The sequence below is a fragment of the Schistocerca gregaria genome, chromosome 6 (genome assembly GCF_023897955.1).
Source record: "Schistocerca gregaria isolate iqSchGreg1 chromosome 6, iqSchGreg1.2, whole genome shotgun sequence".
Lineage (NCBI taxonomy): Eukaryota > Metazoa > Arthropoda > Insecta > Orthoptera > Acrididae > Schistocerca > Schistocerca gregaria.
Window position 1 is genome coordinate 445779338 of NC_064925.1, and position 18369 is coordinate 445797706.

The 18369-nt window shown below is 42.1% G+C and overlaps 1 protein-coding gene across 1 annotated transcript in view; it reads right to left on the bottom strand.

Moving 5' to 3' along the window:
- LOC126278906 (orexin receptor type 2-like) overlaps nucleotides 1–8523 on the bottom strand; it is a 149136-nt gene extending 140613 nt beyond the window's left edge. Inside the window, exon 1 of the mRNA XM_049979180.1 lies at nucleotides 8437–8523. Coding sequence (XP_049835137.1) covers nucleotides 8437–8523 — 87 coding nt within the window. The remainder of the gene's footprint in view (nucleotides 1–8436) is intronic.
- Nucleotides 8524–18369: the final 9846 nt, after the last annotated feature.

Genomic DNA, 18369 nt, shown 5'->3' on the forward strand with positions numbered 1-18369 from the left:
CGGTACACATAAAATCATACCTGTATGAGACCATTAAAGTCTCTGAAATTCTGTCATTTCATTTTCTATCGCAGAGTGGTAGGTGTTCTCGGTTTTGAAACGTTTCCTAACGTAAACAAATATTTCGGATTTTTAGCCAAACATCAGTTAACAGCTGCATCAGGACTCCGTTCGAGGTTGGAGACTAAACTCATTGATATGTCTTGCTTGCATAGCTTAACCTGTTGTTGGCAGAATGGTATTTGCAGGTTCGTCACAATAAATAGTTTCTTTTCATTGTCACTGAATGTGAAGTTAGAATTCTGAATTTTACGTTTCATATTGTCATAGAATTTTGTTGTAGTATACTTCCTATCTCTTTAATTCCATTGGCGCAAAGCTTTCCAGTCTTATGTGTGTAATCATTTCCACTTCAGTAAAATTCGTAGTTCAGCAGCAGCCAGCACCATCACTACAGCCCTCTGGGCATAACAAGACCTCAGAAGTTCGCTGCGTCACCTCTAGCACTGAACACTATGCACACGATCACAGTACACCTAAGACCTATTCTGGCGGAAACTGCTAGTACTCCACGTTTCTTTTCAGTTTTTTATTTCATTCACAAATTTTAACGTGTCATGTACTAATGCTTAGTGCATTATTTATTTTCCTTCTTGACCTCAAACTATTTGTACTACCTCTTTTAGACAGTTCTGTATTATATTTTACGAACTCATTTATTAGTATTTCATCTCCCCTCCCATCGTCCTCCCTTTCTTATCCATCATTCATGCATGACATATAGATTTGTATCCTGCATGTTATGTTCAGTATAATACGTGATGCCACGGAATGTCCTCGAAAGTATACTTTTGTGTTCTTACCTTTATTGTACATGTCCTTCTTTTTTAGGAGAGGTGACCTTTTTTGATAATCGTGATCAACCAGGTACAATTTTATGTATTTTATGTTTTAAACAACGTCGCTCTATGTACTTTCGATATGAAGGAACAATTTTAGCGTCTTTAATTTCAATCATATTGTGTCCTCTAAGGAAAGGGGTTTTTCATTTTTAGGGTTCCGTTTTTAGTGTTAGGTGAAAACTGAACCCTTGTAGGATACCTTTTTTGTCCGTGTGTCTGTCAATGCAACTGTTAAAAATCTCTTTTTCTCGAGAACTGGCAGACGTATCAAGTTGAAATTTACATCACAATTACGGTCTATGGTGGTTTGGCGGCTGCAAAAGATTTTGTTTATAAGTCAATGCAATCAAAAGATACGTCATTAATGTCACATATTTTGATCCTCACAAACTCATTCATCAAAAGGTAAAGTAAAGTTCCAGAAAACAAGTAAAGGAAAAAACTCCGAAAATCGTTATACTGAAATTATATCAAAAATGAAACATCCTTTTGTCCTTATAACTTACTTTGCATTCATCACCTGCCAAAAGCATAACAGAACAATATTACTGATACGCACATGAAATGTAAGTTGTAGTTGTGTTTTAGTGAGTAAATAAAAATATTTTATTAAATCATCTTTGTATACACATGTAAACTGAAATCCCCTACTCGCTTTGTAAATGGTCGGAGTAGTCTCAAGAACTACTGTAGAGATTTTGATACAATTTACAAGGAAACTCTGCGTGTACTATTTTAAAATACCTCTTGTCAAACTGTCTGAACTGTGAGGAATCGATTTTGTGAAAACGACGCCATTGCCATCTACCTAACGTCTTGGAATTCCTACGACCGGTGTCTTGCCAGTATCGATATCGATAACACGCAAAAGTCATTGGGAGTCTCGACTCCCTGCTGGACGAACTATCTACATACGTAATTAAGTTTGCACAGATACACGAGTCCTGCTTCCGTCTAAATATGATCATTGGTAATAATCGAAACTGGTAATCCAGAGTGAATACGTGCGACTGACACTATAATAACAAATATTTAAAAAAATCAGAGTATAGATGGCAAAGAATCGTTGTAGAGTCTATAAAAGGTGTCTTGTAAATATATACGTAATGACAAAATAAAAAGAAATTTACACCTAAAACCACACATTACAAGGGCCGAAGATCCTCGCTGTGTTATCAACATTAATACAGGCAACAGCAGGCTGATATCAAGGTTTCATAAGCGGAAAGAAGTATTCACTTTATCTATACATATCTGAATTCTTGAAAAGAGTAGTCACTTTGGGAAGATTTTATAGTTACATTCATAGACGTTTAAAATAATTCTCAAACTTAAACATTTGCCTAGAGAGGGAGGGGAAGGGTGCCGTGATTCATACGCAAATGTTTATTTGGATACGCTTAGCAATAAAATGTTGGATACAAGTAATAACGAACTACATTAAAGCAACGTAGTGAAGGGAGAGAATTAATTGGTTATATATTATATTCGTTACTAGACACAACTACGTGGAACGCGATGACATCCAGATGACTGCGTTTCTGCCAGGATGAATACCTGTTTGGACACCATTTCATCTTAATACTGGCGAAGAATGTGTCTTTATGTATCAACTTATTATTGTTTTATCTTTAGGTAGATGGTTCCTCGTCTACTACTAAGTGTCTGATTACCCCCAATAACTGGATGATGTTCAGCGGCATTATCTGACACATACAGCTGTCATCTGCCATTTTTTGTGTGGATACTCCCACATATTAAATAGTTTGATACTCATTGATTTTTAAGTTTTTCCTGAGAATATTCATTTGCATAAACATCGTAAATTCTAGAATAGAAACGCTGCACTTGTCAGTCTAGATTAAAGTCTGACGCTTGCAATACGGCGACACATATTCAATTAGGATTGCTCGTACCAGTGATGTATTGGTAGAAGACATTGAGGGGTTCATTAAATCTGTATCCGCGTTGTGAGGAAGTAATACCACATTGGCCCCTACTGAACGTGACAGTAATGATGACTTTTGGAGCTCATGATATTGTCGAGACGGAAACAGCATCAAAACAGGGCGCGCCTCAAGGAACTATGTCAAGACAATTGTTCTTCAAATAAGTATGTAAATGAGATGCCATTTCACTAAATCTTTACGCTGACATCGGAGATCTGTAAAGAAATCACACCACTATAAAGCTTAGATTAGATTAGTACAAACGAGCGTATATAAGAAACATATTCATACAATTTTCAACTACAGCTAGGGAGCGTATTCACAAGAATTAGTTGAAACAGTCACGTATGCATTGTTAACCATATGGAGTGATGTAAGATGGAATCGATAGATGCACTGCTTACCATTAAAATTGTCACACTGTGGATGTGGCGTTTAACAAACGTCAAACTGTCATGAAATGTATTACATACTTGCATACACATCGGAACCCCACAGATCAGATATGAATCAAATTATAAACATCCATGTACATTTACAAAGAATCCTACCTCATATTATTTCTTGAAAGCAACAATGGCATCGTGGCGCTAGCGCTCTGTATGTTTGCAGGCATACGTATAGCGCATGCCTGATTTTTTCACAACTGCGGAACCAATTAATCGCTGGTAATTGACAAGTGAACACGTGAAAGTGGGTGTCGTCGGATCTGTGTTGTGGGCAGAAAGACAGATAAAGTGGAGAAACATTATTGCTTCATATTTTCTTTTGAAGTTGACGATTCTCAATTTCAAACACTTCACAAGAATCTTGAAGTGTTTATAGAGTGGGAAATGGGTACTATACCAACAAAGGTTTGGTACGACCGCTTCAAGAACGGCTACTCATCACTGGAGAGTGAAGTACGTTCAGGTAGTCCCTAATCATGAGGTTGCTTACTGATGACGTATAACCCCTGGTGATGTAGGATTTACTAATCAAGCTCAAAGAACTTGCAGATGAGCTTAAAATTAGTATCGGACATTCATCTCGTTTGAACGGAACATTTGAACCTCATGAGGAGCTCCGGAAAACTTGTGCCAAATATGATAACAAGTGAGCAGAAGTAACTTAGAGACTGCACAGGCCATGCTGAATACTGTGAACAGTAATCTCAACGTTTTTAACACGTTGATCAAGACAAAGTTACAACAAATGCAGTGGAAGCAATTCGTCATCCCCATACAAACATAAAGCCGATCGTGGACCCTGAAGATTACGCGCCGACCTCAGAATGTTCCTCGACAGATGGCGAATTTGAGCACTTCGGATCCAGTTTTCGGGGAGACCCAACTGCTGAAAGTCCTTCTGCAGTTATCCTTCCATCACTTCCTTGATCTTCCAATAGGACGATTTCCATCGCGTTTTCTCATAATATTCCAGATAATGTCCCCTCGCAGTCTTATTCTTTCCTTTTTCATTTTCGGCACGATTTTAGGTTGTTTCAGTAGACTGTACAGTTTCTGGTTCTTTCTACGTCTCCATGGTTCTCTTCACGTACTGGTCCAAAGATATTTTTCATGATATTTCCTTCGAAGATCAGCAACTACTATTCATCTTTTTGTGTGATGAACGTTTCTGTCCCACGTAACAACACCAGTGCTATCACTGCAGTACAGGCTTTACGTTAGCCTTAACTGACAAATTTTTTGATAACGTTGAACCAGTTGTAAGGTATCTGAAATTTTCCATTCTGGTTATATTCCATATTCCCAAACTGCAATGGAGCATTATAAGTGGCTTCTCAGGATATTTCTATATTTTCGGACTTCTCTATATTAATCCTTAGTCCAATCTTACTCCCATTCTGTGCTAAGTCCTCTATGGTTTCCACCTATGACTTCCTTATGTTAACAATGTCAGCTGCATGTCCCAATAGCTGTGTTCTTCCATTTATCTTCACCCCTTTACCTTCTCTTTTCATTTCCTGAATTACTTGCTCCACGACCAAATGTAACAGCAGTGGTGAAATGACTTCACCTTGTCTCACACCTGTTCTGATGTTGAATTCCTTGGATAACTCCCCCTGAATTTTCACCTTGGCTTTTTTCTCCGCTGTGCACACTTTCACCAAGTTAATTACGTTTCTTGGTACGCCAAGGCCGAACATGATGTTGTACATACTTAATCTGTGTATACAATCATACTCCTTTCACAAATTGACGGTGTTACCAGGAAAAGAGGGCTGAATTACGAGCACTTCTTCCTGATTTGTCTCATGGTGAAAATCTGATCCATGGTTGATTTTCCTGCCCGAAAACCTACCTGTTATGGTCCAACAATATATTCACTAAAACTTCAGCTGTTCGAGAATTATTAATGAAAATACTATGCACAGTACACGTAGTAGAGAAATTATGCAATAATTAATGCATTTACTTTCATTTTTCCTTTTATGTGATGGGGTAATGGTAAATGACTTCCATTATGTTGGGATCCCCATCCTTTCTCCATATTTTCTTATGAGAAGTGTTCCACCTCCTGCCCTCAACATCTCAGCCATTATCCTTTTTTCTCATGGTGCATCATTATTCTTCGGTTTCTTAATTGCTCTATCTGCATCCTGTTAAGTTACTTCAGTTTCTCCTTCCTCTACACTCTCTGCAATTCTCACTTCTCGGAAGACATTTTCAAGATGTTCAGCGTCTTGCAATTGCTCAAAATATTCCCACCATCTGTCCACAATTCTTTGCAAACAAAGGGTACCTGAAGCTTCCTGGCAGATTAAAACAGTGTTTCTTACACGGGCAAGTGCTCTACGAACTGAGCTACTCAAGCACGACTCACGACGCCTCCTCAAAGCCTTATTTCCGCCAGTACCTCGTCTCATCCTAAAAACATCCTCCAAGCATCCTAGCACGATTTAGGTCGTGGATAGTTATGTCAAACTTAAACTTCAAAGTGTGTTACCGTACAGTGTGTGCCACTAGAAGTCCAATCTGATCTGTTTAAATAAGCTACGCTAGTGCTAGTCTTGCAAGGTTAGCAGAAGAGCTTCTGTGGTGTTTGGAAGGTAGGAGACGAGGTACTGGCGGAAGTAAGACAGTGAGGAGGGCCGTCAGTCGTGCTTGGGTAGCTCAGTTAGCAGAGCACTTGCCCATGAAAGGCAAAAGTTCTGAGTTCGAGTCTCGGTTTGGCACACAGTTTTAAACTGCCAGGAGGTTATATATCAGCGCACACTCTACTGCTGAGTGCAAAACTCATTCTGCAAACTGTCTCTCACAGCTACCTACAAGGATCCATCTGGCCTAATTTTCCATTCCTTACATATTCCATATGTGTCTATTCCATAGGACACTGGGAGCTCCTGAGGTCTAATGAAGCTTATCCTCCTAAGGGAGAAATTCTTAAGTGAAATCCTGATACCTCTGGAACAGAAAATTGACAGACTCACTACTGGATTAACCCTGCACAGTGCCCGTAACGTGGCCAGGGAACATTTTTCATTGCAAACGCCGTCAAAAACCTCACAAGTGTGTCTTGGAAAAAGATAGAATCCTATAGTATGAACAAGAATAGACGGATTGGTTTACGAGTCGGCACATTGAATGTTAGAAGTCTATATAGACCAGCAGCTGCAAAAATTGTAGTATCAGAGTTGTAGGGATATAAATTTGATGTCGTTAGATGGTGTGGAGAAGGGATTTTACTTAAGAATAAATCACTATTCTTTTTCGGGGGCTACGAAGAGAGTTGAAGGTACGGACATGGAATACGTTTTGTGAGTAACCGCTTGGTAAGGCAAGTGAAGAGGCTCGGTGCAAATAGAACGAAGGTATAGTGGCTTACTATAAAGTGAAAGAATGGGGATGTAACACAGTACAAATGCACAATCAATTGTAAATGACAAGAAGGACAAAAGTGAGTGTCATGAACAACTAGAAAGAACAGTGGAAATCATTGTTACCAGAAATATTAAGGCAGGCAGGGTTTCAGTACAAATGTTGAAAAGAAGTTATGTATAGGCCAAAAATCTGCAAGGAGAGGGTACATGCGAAAACAAATGATAATGACCTACGTTTCATCAGTTTTGCGCTACGCCAGAACCTTTTGGTGAGTTCGGCGACGCTCCCGCACAACCAGATACACAAAGGGACGTGGACTTACCCACATGGCATACAATCACTCAGATTGATCATGTACTTGTAGACGAGAGTTACAAGAAGTACAAGACAGATCTTGGAGAGGGCTGATGCTGAGTCAGGCCATTACCTAGTTACCGACAAACTACAACTGCAGCTGTTTGTAAAAGAAAAAGAAACAACATGTTTCTATTCACAATATACATAAATGACCTTGTGCATAACATCGGAAGTTCACTGAGCCGTTTTGCGGATGATGCTGTGGTATATCGAGAGGTTGTAACAATGGAAAATTGTACTGAAATGCAGGAGGATCTGCAACGAATTGACGCTTGGTGCAGGGAATGGCAATTGAATCTCAATGTACACAAGTGTAATGTGCTGTGAATACATGGAAAGAAAGATTTAAAATTGAATGATCATATAAAGTTCATCGTCGGTGAAGTAGATGCCAGACTGCGATTCATTGGTAGAATCCTAAGGAAATGCAATCCGAAAGCAAAGGAAGTAGGTTACAGTACACTTGTCCGCGCACTGCTTGAATATTGCTCACCAGTGTGGGATCTGTACCACATAGGGTTGATAGAAGAGGTAGAGAAGATCCAATGGAGAGCAGCGCGCTTCGTTACAGCATCATTTAGTAATCGCGAAAGCGTTACGGAGATGATAGATAAACTTCAGTGGCTCGGTACGGGCTTTTGTTGAAGTTCTGAGAACATTCTTTCACCGAGGAGTAAAGCAGTATATTGCTACCTCCTACATATATCTCGCGAAGAGACCATGAGGATAAAATCAGAGAGATTAGAGCCCACACAGAGGAATACCAACAGTCTTTGTTTCCACGAACAATACGAGACTTGCGGAGTATGGATGTAGATGTAGATGTAAATTTAATGTTCAGAAGCTTAAGAATATAGAGTTGTGTAACCAGCATAAGATCGGAGTGTACTGAAACATGTAAAGATCACTGTAGAATTCTGGGAGAGAAAAAGTCAACAAGCAAGAAGAAGCAGATCAACGATAAATGTGAACTGGCTGTGAAGGCCAGGATGAGAGTTAGGGAAACACCCACGGTGGATATAAATTATACAGAAAGTAGTCAAGAACATGAAAGAGAACCAAACAGGATTCGAGGACAGCGAAAAGAAAATTCATGATTAACATAATGAGTGAAATAGAGAGGTCAAATACAATATTTGACAGCAGAAACATATTTCATATGTTGAAACATATGAGGAGCGGTCACAGAATGGAAATATGCCAATGGATAAGCAAATAACCCATCATTCTAAAAAAGCAAGGCAAGTCCGAGCAGTGTTAGTAATGCTGACCGTCTTTTTTTTTACTTCAGTGGCGTGGCCCATCACGAGTACGCCACATAAGGTACTAATTTCAATAATGAGTGCTGGCGAGATACCCGGCGCCCCCTTCGTGGAGCAGTGAGACGCGAATAGTCGGACTTACGGACAGCTGGCAGGTGACACCTCCACCACAATAACTCACCCGCTCGTCATTCTCAATTATTTCAGAGCTGTTGGCCAAGCGCAACATGGCTGTGGTTTGTCAGCCTCCTTCCATGACATTTAAATTTACTATTTCTTTGCTACTAACTCTGTTCGCAACACATTTCGCAGAAAGTATCCCTAAATGTCGTTGAATGTACCTACAAAATTATATTTTTCTACAACACGTAATTCAGAAGATACAACGTCATAAACACTGAGTTGTCCGCCCCTGGTAACTGAGTGGTCGGACGGAATGTAATGCCTAACGGTCCCTCCGGCCGATGTGGCGAGGCGCTTCTAGGAGCTTGAGTCTGGAACCGCGCTGCTGCTACAGTCGCAGGTTCGAATCCTGCCTCGGGCATGAATGTGTTTGATGTCCTTACGTCAGTCAGGTTTAAGCAGTTCTAAGTCTAGGGGACTGAAGACCTCAATGTTAAGTCCCATAGCGGTTAGAGCCATTTTAACTTAACGGTCCGGGTTCGATTTCCGGCTAGTTCGGAGATTTTCTCCGCTCAGGGACTGGTTTTTGTGTTGTCCTTATCATCATAATTTCATCTCCATCGACACGCAAGTCGCTGAAGTGGCGTCAACTCGAAAGACTTGCACCAGGCGAATTGTCTACCTTGCGGGAGGCGCTACCCACACCGCATTTCCATTTCCAACACTGAGTTGCGTGAAAGGAAAAGTGCAGGACGAAGTTAGTTACATGTACACATAAAATATCCGTAGAAATACACACATCAAAAAAGTTTTGCGTCACCTCGGTTCCGAGAGTTCCGGAACCTGTACAGAAATCTGGAATAGAGATCAACATAAACATCATTTCCGCCCTTTTTATTGCTCATGAATACAAAACATTGCATGCTGTTCCACCGTGCAGTGAGACCTTCAGAGTTGATGGTCCAGATATCTGTACACACCGGTACCTCTAATACCCAGTAGAACGTTCTCTTTCATTGATGCATGCCTGTATTTGTCGTGGCATACTATCCACAAGTTCATCAAGGCACTGTTGGTCCAGACTGTCCCACTTCTCAACGGCGATTCGGCGTAGATCTCTCAGAGTGGTTGGTGGGCCACGTCGTCCATAAACAACCCTTTTCAATCCATCCCAGGCATGTTCGGTAGGGTTCATGTCTGGAGAACATGCTGGGCACTCTAGTCGAGCGATGTCACTGTCCTGGAGGGAGTCATTCACAAGGTGTTCACGATGGAGGCGCGAATTGTCGTCCATGAAGACGAATGCCTCGTCAATATGCTGCCGATATGGTTGCATTATCGGTCGGCGGATAGCATTCACGTGTCGTAAAGCCGTTACTGCGTCTTCTATGACCACCAGCGGCGTACGTCGGCCCACATAATGCCACCCCAAAACAGCAGAGAACTTCCACATTACTGCACTCGCTGGACAGTGTGTCTAAGGGTTTCACGTTAATCGTGTTGCCTCCAGTCACGTCCCCGACGTTTGTCTGGTTGAAGGCATATGCGACACTCATCGGTGAAAAGAACATGGTAACCACTCCTGAGAGGTCCATTCGGCATGTTGTCGGGCCATCTATATCGCGCCGCATTGCGTCGTGATTGCAAAGATCGACCTCGCCATGGGAGGCGGTAGTGAAGTTGCTCTTCATGCAGCCTATTGCGCACTGTTTGAGTCTTAACACAACGTCCTGTGGCTGCACGGAAAGCATCATTCAATATGGTGGCTTTGCGGTCAGGGTTCCTCCGAGCCATAATCCGTAGGTAGCCGTCATCCACTGCATTCGTAGCCCTTGGGTGGAATGAGAGAGGCATGCCATCGACAGTTCATGTCTCTCTGTATCTCCTCCATATCCAAACAATATCGCTTTGGTTCTCTTCCCTTGCTGAGAACCCTTCCTGGCACAAAATAAGAATGTGGACGATATCGAACGGTGGTATCGACCGTCTAGGCATGGCTGAACTACATACACCAAGATCAGTGTACCTCCTACCTGGTGGAGTGACTGGAAGTGATCGGTTGTCGAATGCCCTTCTACTAATAGGCTCTGCTCATGCATGGTTGTTTACATCTTCGGGCGGGTTTAGCGACATCTCTGAACAGTGAAAGGTACTGTGTCTGTGATACAATATCCGCAGTCAACATCTATGTTCAGTAGTTCTGGGGACCGGGGTAACGCAAAACTTTTTTTTGATTTGTGTATATTTGAAACGTATTAAATATATCAGAAACATATATAACATGTACGTATGCAGGCAAGAATGTGGGTAAAATACTTGTTCTACAGACCTTGATCGAATTCAATCAAACTTGGTACACATATCACCTATTATCTGGAAAGAAATACGTAACAGTAAGAACCAGCAACCTCCTATTCAAAGTGGGGGTGATAACGTGGAGAGAGAATAAGGGAGGAAGAGGAAAAGAGACAGAGAGGGGGAGGGAGGACATTAACACACATACAAGAGATAAGGGGATGGACAAAGAGGAGGGAGGGAGAAGTAGACAGAGAAACGGGAGGCGAGGAGGTGCACTTATAGAATTGAAGTAAATACGTATCCAAGCAACGCCAGGTATTCAGCTGGTTCTATTATATTAGGAAAGATCACAAAGCGATTTTCTCATTCAGAAATCGTATTTCAACGTTGCTTGTTGGTGGGATACTCGTGCAAGAAGGGAAAGCCTCTAACAGCTGGGTGACGTTTGAGAATTGGCCTGTCACGGGTGCTGTTAGTCGTTTGCCGATACTACTGCTAGCGTTGTCTGCATCCCACGATTCTCATGCGAAAGTAGAGTCGATGGGTTCATGTTCGCCATACTCAACTCCATTCAGAATCTCAATGGTCACACACGTATTGTTCCCAATAGGAGCGGCACACCGTTTGTTGGCGGTGCAGCATCGTACGGCCACGTCACCAACCATGAGTGAGGAATGGCATCGTTTGGAGCAAGACAAGTATCCACCTTACTGGTCCACGGTACCATGCATAGTTAGTATGGCGACCGTTTTAGCGGTCTTCCTTGCGACGGTAGCAGAGAAAACGACAACACAAGACAACCAACAGTAGCACCACGTCGTTTTTTCAGACGATTGTCAGTTCTGCGTCTATCGCAATGGACGACCCCATGTGTGAAGGTTCCATGAAGAACACGTGTTGCTGGATTGCATCCGTCATTTTCATATTCACCTATTAGCTGGAGTGATGGTATGAGGTTGCATTGGGTGCACAATACAATCACCACAGGTTCGTACAGACTCCAATTTAGAGACCAGCCGTTACATAGGGAGAAAATTACTTAAATCGAAAAATTCTTCATAGTTGCAAGGGACACAGAAACAGGCATTTTTCTCAAACGTCGTAAATATCTGTGAGCATTTTTCAATCAGATAGCAGCCATAATCGCCCATACCACTCGTGCAATTGCGCATAACATTGGGACTAATCAGATGAATGTAAGAAACGTCCTTCATGAGCAATTGTTAATTCATTTCACTTACAGCGTGCGCAAAACGTGGGACGGGATGGTTATCCCTCAGAGCACAGTTTTACAGTTTTCGCAGCGGTACCTGAAACAGTGTCAAATGCAACCTACAATCCGCCCTCTGCGCTGTTTACGGATGAAGTCACGTTCGGGCGTGATTCTTCAACATCCACAACGCTCCTGTTTCGAGAGAGAGGTTAATCCATATACAAAATTTACTTGCGCTCATCAAGTACTGTTCTAGGTGAATATGTGGGAAGATGTTGTTGGTGACTGTTTCACTTCTGCTACCTGGGCCATTAAATGACAGGCATTATTACCACTCCCTTCCAGAGCATTGCCAGAGTTGCTGAATGACACGCCATTCGCGACAAGACAGTGCATGTGGTTCCCGCATGACGGGGCGCCGGCTAATTTTAGTGACCCTATGCGTCGATTCTTGAACCGTTTCCACAAAAGTTGATTGGGATTGGTGGTCCTGTACCATGCCCTACTCGATCCCCCCCCCCGATTTGATGCGTCAAGACTTTTTGTGTGGGAAAAGGTGTCCAACCTTGTTTACAATCCCCATTTTGAATCTGAATAGCATCTGGTTGCCCAGACAATAGCAGCAGCAGTAGGAATTAACGACACTCCTGCACCACTTGATCGTGTTAGACAGAACATGACACAGATGTCGCCTATGTTTACAAGTCAATGAAAGTACTTTGGGCCTCTAGTGTTACTGACGTAGTGTTGTGTTGATGTTGTTGTCTCTTGGTAATAAACAACTGAAATTTGTAAAAATTTTAAAGTAATTGAAAAGCCACGATCCCTTCAATCGTTTATTAGATGGCCGGTTTCAGCACTCTGAAGGTGTCATCATCAGATCTGTGAAGGTACACTCCTGGAAATTGAAATAAGAACACCGTGAATTCATTGTCCCAGGAAGGGGAAACTTTATTGACACATTCCTGGGGTCAGATACATCACATGATCACACTGACAGAACCACAGGCACATAGACACAGGCAACAGAGCATGCACAATGTCGGCACTAGTACAGTGTATATCCACCTTTCGCAGCAATGTGGGCTGCTATTCTCCCATGGAGACGATCGTTGAGATGCTGGATGTAGTCCTGTGGAACGGCATGCCATGCCATTTACACCTGGCGCCTCAGTTGGAGCAGCGTTCGTGCTGGACGTGCAGACCGCGTGAGACGACGCTTCATCCAGTCCCAAACATGCTCAATGGGGGACAGATCCGCAGATCTTGCTGGCCAGGGTAGTTGACTTACACCTTCTAGAGCACGTTGGGTGGCACGAGATACATGCGGACGTTCATTGTCCTGTTGGAACAGCAAGTTCCCTTGCCGGTCTAGGAATGGTAGAACGATGGGTTCGATGACGGTTTGGATGTACCGTGCACTATTCAGTGTCCCCTCGACGATCACCAGAGGTGTACGGCCAGTGTAGGAGATCGCTCCCCACACCATGATGCCGGGTGTTGGCCCTGTGTGCCTCGGTCGTATGCAGTCCTGATTGTGGCGCTCACCTGCACGGCGCCAAACACGCATACGACCATCATTGGCAGCAAGGCAGAAGCGACTCTCATCGCTGAAGACGACACGTCTCCATTCGTCCCTCCATTCACGCCTGTCGCGACACCACTGGAGGCGGGCTGCACGATGTTGGGGCGTGAGCGGAAGACGGCCTAACGGTGTGCGGGACCGTAGCCCAGCTTCATGGACACGGTTGCGAATGGTCCTCGCCGATACCCCAGGAGCAACAGTGTCCCTAATTTGCTGGGAAGTGGCGGTACGGTCCCCTATGGCACTGCGTAGGATCCTACGGTCTTGGCGTGCATCCGTGCGTCGCTGCGGTCCGGTCCCAGGTCGACGGGCACGTGCACCTTCCGCCGACCACTGGCGACAACATCGATGTACTGTGGAGACCTCACGCCCCACGTGTTGAGCAATTCGGCGGTACGTCCACCTGGCCTTCCGCATGCCCACTGTACGCCCTCGCTCAAAGTCCGTCAACTGCACATACGGTTCACGTCCACGCTGTCGCGGCATGCTACCAGTGTTAAAGACTGCGATGGAGCTCCGTATGCCACGGCAAACTGGCTGACACTGACGGCGGCGGTGCACAAATGCTGCGCAGCTAGCGCCATTCGACGGCCAACACCGCGGTTCCTGGTGTGTCCGCTGTGCCGTGCGTGTGATCATTGCTTGTATAGCCCTCTCGCAGTGTCCGGAGCAAGTATGGTGGGTCTGACACACCGGTGTCAATGTGTTCTTTTTTCCATTTCCAGGAGTGTATAACATAATAGGTTTGCGGGAGGGCTTACATGAGTTAACTATATACAATACAATTATTACAGAACCACATACCTGAAACTTGGATTAACATTTATAAAATCATATGGACATCATGGCATATGAGGCAGACCATCTGATAAAATAATTGTCATAACCAATAAAAATTAATAAAAAACTGCTCTCATGGTCGTTATTTCCATAAAATGTAAAAGTGAAGTCACCATACGAAACTACCACTGCCCGCCTAACACCGGTCGGCATCATCACTGCCCTATTCCGCGTAGGAAGTAACGACCGTGAGAGCGGTTTTTTATTATTTTTTATTGGTTGTGACAATGATTTTATCAGATGGTCTGCCTCATATGCCATGATGCCCATATGGTTTTATTAATGTTAATCCACGTTTCAGGTATGTGGTTCTGTAATAATTGTAATGTATATAGTTAGCTCATGTAAACCCTCCGTCAAACCTGTTATGTTATACCTTCACAGATCTGATGATGGCAGCTTCAGAGAGCTGAAACAAGTCATCTAATAAACGATTGAAGCGATCGTGGCTTTTCAATTATTTTGAAAACAGAGTGATCGCCCCACGACACACCATGTGTTCACTGCAAAAATGAAATTTGTTGTGTTACTTTTTGTCTTCACAGGGAAACACATAAGAAAAAGTGTTTTCATTATCCCATGTAACCTCACAGTGTTCGTTGGCTTAATTAATTTTCATCCAGAGAAAACTCCCTCTGCCAGTTTAAAAAAGTCCTCACAGGAAAATACGACATTAGAGAAAAGTATTTGTTTCAGTGTCCCGCGTAACCTCCCAGAGTTTGTCCGTTTGAAAAATTTCTACTGTGTATTTCAGTAATGAGACTGTGCTCTATCTTTAAGGTCTCCGTGGCATTACCTTTCAGCTTCAAAATACCAGACCCCATGTTGCTCCTTGCTGTTCTGGCAGTGGACTGCCGGGGGAGTTATTTCCAAGTGTTGATGGTCAGACTTGCATGAGCAAGAACTCTTCATTAAATTGTATCAGTAAAGAAGATACAGAATGTTTTTATCTATGTTCCTGCTTCGAAATTATCGTTTTAATGCTGAACGTTTTTATCATTGCAAATTGAAACGAGACTTGATATTTTCATCCTTTTGTGGTTTCACACCGTAATCAAATTACATTTATGCGACAATGCGAGGACGCCTCTTGGTATCGTTGGTAGGCGCATGGAATGATGGTGTTAATGCACTCAAGAACTCATGGACTTCCTGGTGCTGGTAAATTCACGTTGTTTGAAAACATTGTTGGTTACCACACAAATCATGAAAAATCTTTATCCAAACACCGATTAACTTTGCTTTTGAAGGTTTGAAAAGTTATAAGTCATGCATGATTTTTGAAGAATTCTCGTGGGAATGATAGAAAATTTACAGTCCCCAGTTGCAGAGACTGTTTGACGGGAAACTTTTCCCCGTTATAATCAAGATTCAAACGGATGGCGACGTAAAATATCAGAGCCACATTATCCTTGTTTCAAATGATGCAGAAATTTTTGATTTCGAATTTGACTGTCGTATTATTACAGTTGATGCTGACAAACCTAGTTGGTAAACAGTTTTAGATCACATTGTAGTCGATGTTGCCTCATAGTGGGTTGCAGTTGGACCGTGTTCTGTGCATAAATGCTCCGATGTATTTATTTATTTGTTTATTCAACCTGATCTAAATAGGGCCATTAGACCCTTTCTCACATTGTAGGAGGGTCTAAACTCTCGCACAAAGCAGAAGTATCATGGAAATACTCGTATCTATTTGTCGGCCAAGCTGGGTCTGAGTCATTGTTTCTGTGTGAACAAAATTTAAAGGATGAGTGCCACAAATTACCTACAAATTTAATTTACACTTCTTGCAACTGTATACACAATGTTAACTAAATCTTATTTCCTATCTTTTCTGGCACTGTAATTGTAATTAATAGTTTTAATTACATTTAGTTGCTTAAAAGTGAAGGTCAGACAGAAATAAAATATTATGAAAGAGGCTTCTTATAACATCTAGAGCCACTCTGTTCTAAGTAATATTTGAAGAATCAAGTTTGCCAAGATCGCTAGCAGTTCTTTTTATTGCTTTTCCGGTTTAGACGGATCTACGCTGTCATCATCGGATCTTATAATGTTGTTAGATGTCACAACATAAGCTAATCACTTGACACCACAACGACAACTTACATACCTACGAGCTAAGTCATCATTGTGAAGGCATTGAGTATTTTATTATACTGGGACATCAGCACAGCACGTTGTATGTGTTAAATCTGTGGTATTTTAGTTATGACATGCTCCCACTTTTTATTGCAATTTAACGCAAATCACTACTAATGATTTTGATAAACTTGACTATTCAAGAAAAACATTACCTTGAGACAGCCCACAACCATTTACTCAATGTCAAACATTGAGACAGCCCACAACCATTTACTCAATGTCAAACATACAAATATATCAATTGTTAGTCTTGTTCTTTAGCCCAGAACCCTTACCCTTACTGAGCTGTATTAAAGGAAGACACCGAGAAAATTTCGTGGAGATTAGCGAGATTCTTGATCGTTTTATTTAGCGACCATGAAAGCGCCACAGATATACAGGGCAATTTCGAGATAGAGACACTACAGGGAAGGCGTTGTAAGAAGTTTAAACACATGCTTTAAAAATTTGGTAGGAAATCAAGGAAAGCTTTATTTGCTGTCAGAAATGTCTCACTACTTATTGTGAGAACAAGCAACGATAGATTTATTTACTAACAGTCTTTCGAAAAATCTGCCCACATTGTCAAAACGAAACATCATCGAATTTGGCTGTTAAGATGACGAACACCCCAATATGTCAAATGTGACATATTTATGGAAATTACTCTTGTTACGTTACTTTCAGTAAAACGTAAATATTTGCACACGCTCATACGACCTAGCTGAAATACAGAAATGCCGAAATGTGCAAGTTTCTTCAGCCTGACAATGATCTTACATGGCTGAAACAGATTTCAGATAAGATTATTATCTTAGTACTTTTACGTTTCATTCTTATTTAGTATAAAGATTAAATTCAACGTTAATAATCAGGAGCATGGCCCCAACGAGATCCAAGTGTGCAAGTTCCACTTACGGAGTATGCAAGTAGTCACGTGACTATAAGTGGAGGGGATTCATGTTAGACCATAAAGACAACGCGAAGTATCTCTGGGGGCAGTGTTGTAAGGTGTTTTGTCATATAAAATGCGTTACTAACAACTGTATAGAAAATACATGGATATAGTGATAACGTGAAAAGGAGTGTTCCACTTTGGCCCGTTTCGGCAGTTTTTCATCTGACTGTTCTAGCACTGAGTTTCGCTGTTGGGGAGTACGCTGTGTCACACAGAACAAGGCGGTATAGCACGGAATGAATCAGGATCGGCTCGATATGTAGTCTAACCTAAATTCACAAGTTTAGTCCGTCGACCACTACAAGGTGTAAACGACAACTGTTAACAATGTATCATAGTGGCGTAGGGGCAGGTGAGACGAATATTTCGTTACACAATATTTGCGGTCTATCTAGCTAGGTAACAATATTAAATTGACCTCCAAAGGCCACCTACACTACTGTGCATGCCCGACGCGCAAGATTTTCAATACTCTCTCTCTCTCTCTAGCGGCAGCGGCTTAGTCGGATACTTCGCTAACATTATTAATCTAAACTTTCCCATAAGGATTTTGAAAGAAAAAAGTTTGTAATAGCAATGCAAAAACTATTGACGTTTACAATACGATCCAAGCTTTACCCTTACAAGAATAGTAATACAGCGTGATTCAAAAAGAATACCACAACTTTAGGAATTTAAAACTCTGCAACGACAAAAGGCAGAGCTAAGCACTATCTGTCGGCGAATTAAGGGAGCTATAAAGTTGCATTTAGTTGTACATTTGTTCGCTTGAGGCGCTGTTGACTAGGCGTCAGCGTCAGTTGGTGCTAAGATGGCGACCGCTCAACAGAAAGCTTTTTGTGTTATTGAGTACGGCAGAAGTGAATCTACGACAGTTGTTCAGCGTGCATTTCGAACGAAGTATGGTGTTAAACCTCCTGATAGGTGGTGT